At 43.1% G+C, this 2,233-nt stretch overlaps 1 protein-coding gene across 3 annotated transcripts in view; it reads right to left on the bottom strand.

Annotated features, from left to right (window-relative positions):
• Positions 1-2,233, bottom strand: part of btbd11a (BTB (POZ) domain containing 11a) — a 172,761-nt gene that overhangs the window by 8,230 nt on the left and 162,298 nt on the right. For all 3 annotated transcript variants that reach the window (XM_032505608.1, XM_032505609.1, XM_032505610.1), the window contains 2 exons: positions 1,068-1,246; positions 699-804 (listed from right to left, as the gene is read on the bottom strand). In XM_032505608.1, coding sequence (XP_032361499.1) covers positions 699-804; positions 1,068-1,246 — 285 coding nt within the window. The remainder of the gene's footprint in view (positions 1-698; positions 805-1,067; positions 1,247-2,233) is intronic.

Below are 2,233 nucleotides of genomic sequence, written 5' to 3'. Positions count from 1 at the left end.
TTTATATATATATATACACACACACACACACACATACATACATGCATACATACATTCATACATACATATATATACACACACATATATATATATATAGAGACACACATATACATATACACACACAGTATATATATAGCCTTGGCTATATCAGATCATAAATGCATGCTGGAAAACAAAGTCGCCACTTAAACAAAAAATTTGAGGAAAAAAGTAAGGAGCAAGCATGTCTTGGTATAATAGGGATATTTTGCTGATTTAAATCCAGCTCTGTGTTATGCCAGTGTGAGTGAAGATAAACAGTGTTGGTCTTCCCTCCGTGGCTGCAGTGCAAGGTTCTCCGAGCAGCTGAGGTCCACTGTGAGCCGCCGGATGACGCAAAATGCGCTGAGATTTCAACGGACCACGGCTACTCCGAGCTCCGTGTTCTGGCCCCACGGAGAGAAGCCAAACACCTTATCTAAACACACTGCCCACACAAAGATGACACAGAGCTGAATTAAAATGGAAAAGTATCCCTTTAAGCAAAGTTTGAGTGGCCTCACCAGTTGGAGACATATTGGCCCAAAAACAAGAATATCTCGGCCTGCCACTTTAATTATATAACCCAGCTGTCAGTCCCTAATCACTCAGCTTCATTTTATGCAGTAAGTACAAGAAAATGTTGAGCATCAGTCACTATTTTTAACTTGCTCTCTTACCTAAGCGCGAGGTCTGCTTCTTCTTGATCTCTGTCAGTTTAGGGATGGGGAAGGGCCCGTAGCACTGGGTGAAAATGACTGACAGCTGCTGGCTTATCACCTCGTTCTGCAAACAGACACCAACACAAGTGAGAACGGAAACTTTATACAGAGTAGAGTTTTCTGGCCTTTGTTTACCATGAGCTTACAATCAATGCAAATGTATGTTAATATGGTTCGGAGTGCAACTAAATATGTGCAAAATGAGTGTTAATGTCACCCTAACACATGATCACAGGACAGTTTGTATTCCCAGCAAACCAGCCTTATTTTGTCAGATGTTTCAACAAGCATTTTGTTTACGTGAACATGAAAGAAAGCCCCGGTGACCTTGCTGGATCGAAGGATCTGGAACATGAGCGGCAGGCCGTGTGTGATAAGCTCCTCTGTGTACTCCTCCTCCTGGATGCAGCTGAAGTCTTTGAGCAGGCCCTGGATCAGCGGCCGGCGGTGCTGGATGAAGCAGGTACGCAGGGACTCGAGCCAGGTGTGCAGTGTCCAGGGAACACCTGGGAATACCACCACACGAACAGTGAATACACGCTCGTGCATGGCAAAGCCGATCTAAGTCAGAGCAGTTTCAGGGGCGAGAGAACCGACCATGTTTCCATCACTTTGTGGTGTTTGTGTGAGTTGAAAGGCGATTGCATGGTGAGTGCTGGAATATTGGAAAGTCAGAGGCTCCGGCGGGAATATAAAGACAACACTTGAATGTAATTAAAGATGGCCCAGTTGAAAAATGGCTGCAATGTTCTGCAACAGTATGATGAGTACTGGATGATGTATGTGAGATTAACATAAATCATGACATGACAGGGATGGCGTTGTGTATCAACAGCTCTGCTGAAATGATAAGTTGATTAAAAAGTTGTTGTTGTAAGTGATTCATTAATTTATCCATTTCCAACTTCTTAAATGTGAGTATTTGCTGCTTTTCTGTTTCATTTGACTATAGATTTGCTATCTTTAAGTTTTGGACTGTTGGTTGGACAAAACAAGCAATTTAAAGTCATCACCTTAGGCTCTGGGATTTTGTAACGGGCATTTTCCACTATTTTTTCATTTGAAAGATCATTCGGGCCTTGAAAACAGTTATTCACGAACAATCTCACCACATGGTCCCTTAGGAAGCTACAGCCAGAAGATGGTTAGCTTAGATTAGCACAAAGACTGGAAACAGTTAAGCTTTGATCATGCTTCAGTACGGACATGGACAGCGGCCGCTCTGACGCTTCTATATATACTACAATCGGGAGTTTGCATTCCATGTCTTGCTTTCCCAGACCGGTCCGGCGAGTACACACAAAAACATGCTCTGGTTTATTGCCATTTCTTTAAACCAATCACAATCGTCTTGGACAGTGCTAAGCACCGGGAAAAGCCGCGGTGCCTCTGCAGAATAGCCTCAGGAAGGAACTTGTTCTGGTGGAACATGTGTACGGTCAAAAGATGATTTTAGTCGTGTAACAGAAAACTCTGATTGGACAGATAGTCTA

This window comes from Etheostoma spectabile, chromosome 23 (assembly GCF_008692095.1).
Source record: "Etheostoma spectabile isolate EspeVRDwgs_2016 chromosome 23, UIUC_Espe_1.0, whole genome shotgun sequence".
Lineage (NCBI taxonomy): Eukaryota > Metazoa > Chordata > Actinopteri > Perciformes > Percidae > Etheostoma > Etheostoma spectabile.
The sequence above is the reverse complement of the archived record's forward strand: the minus strand, read 5'-3'. Positions and strand labels throughout refer to the sequence as shown.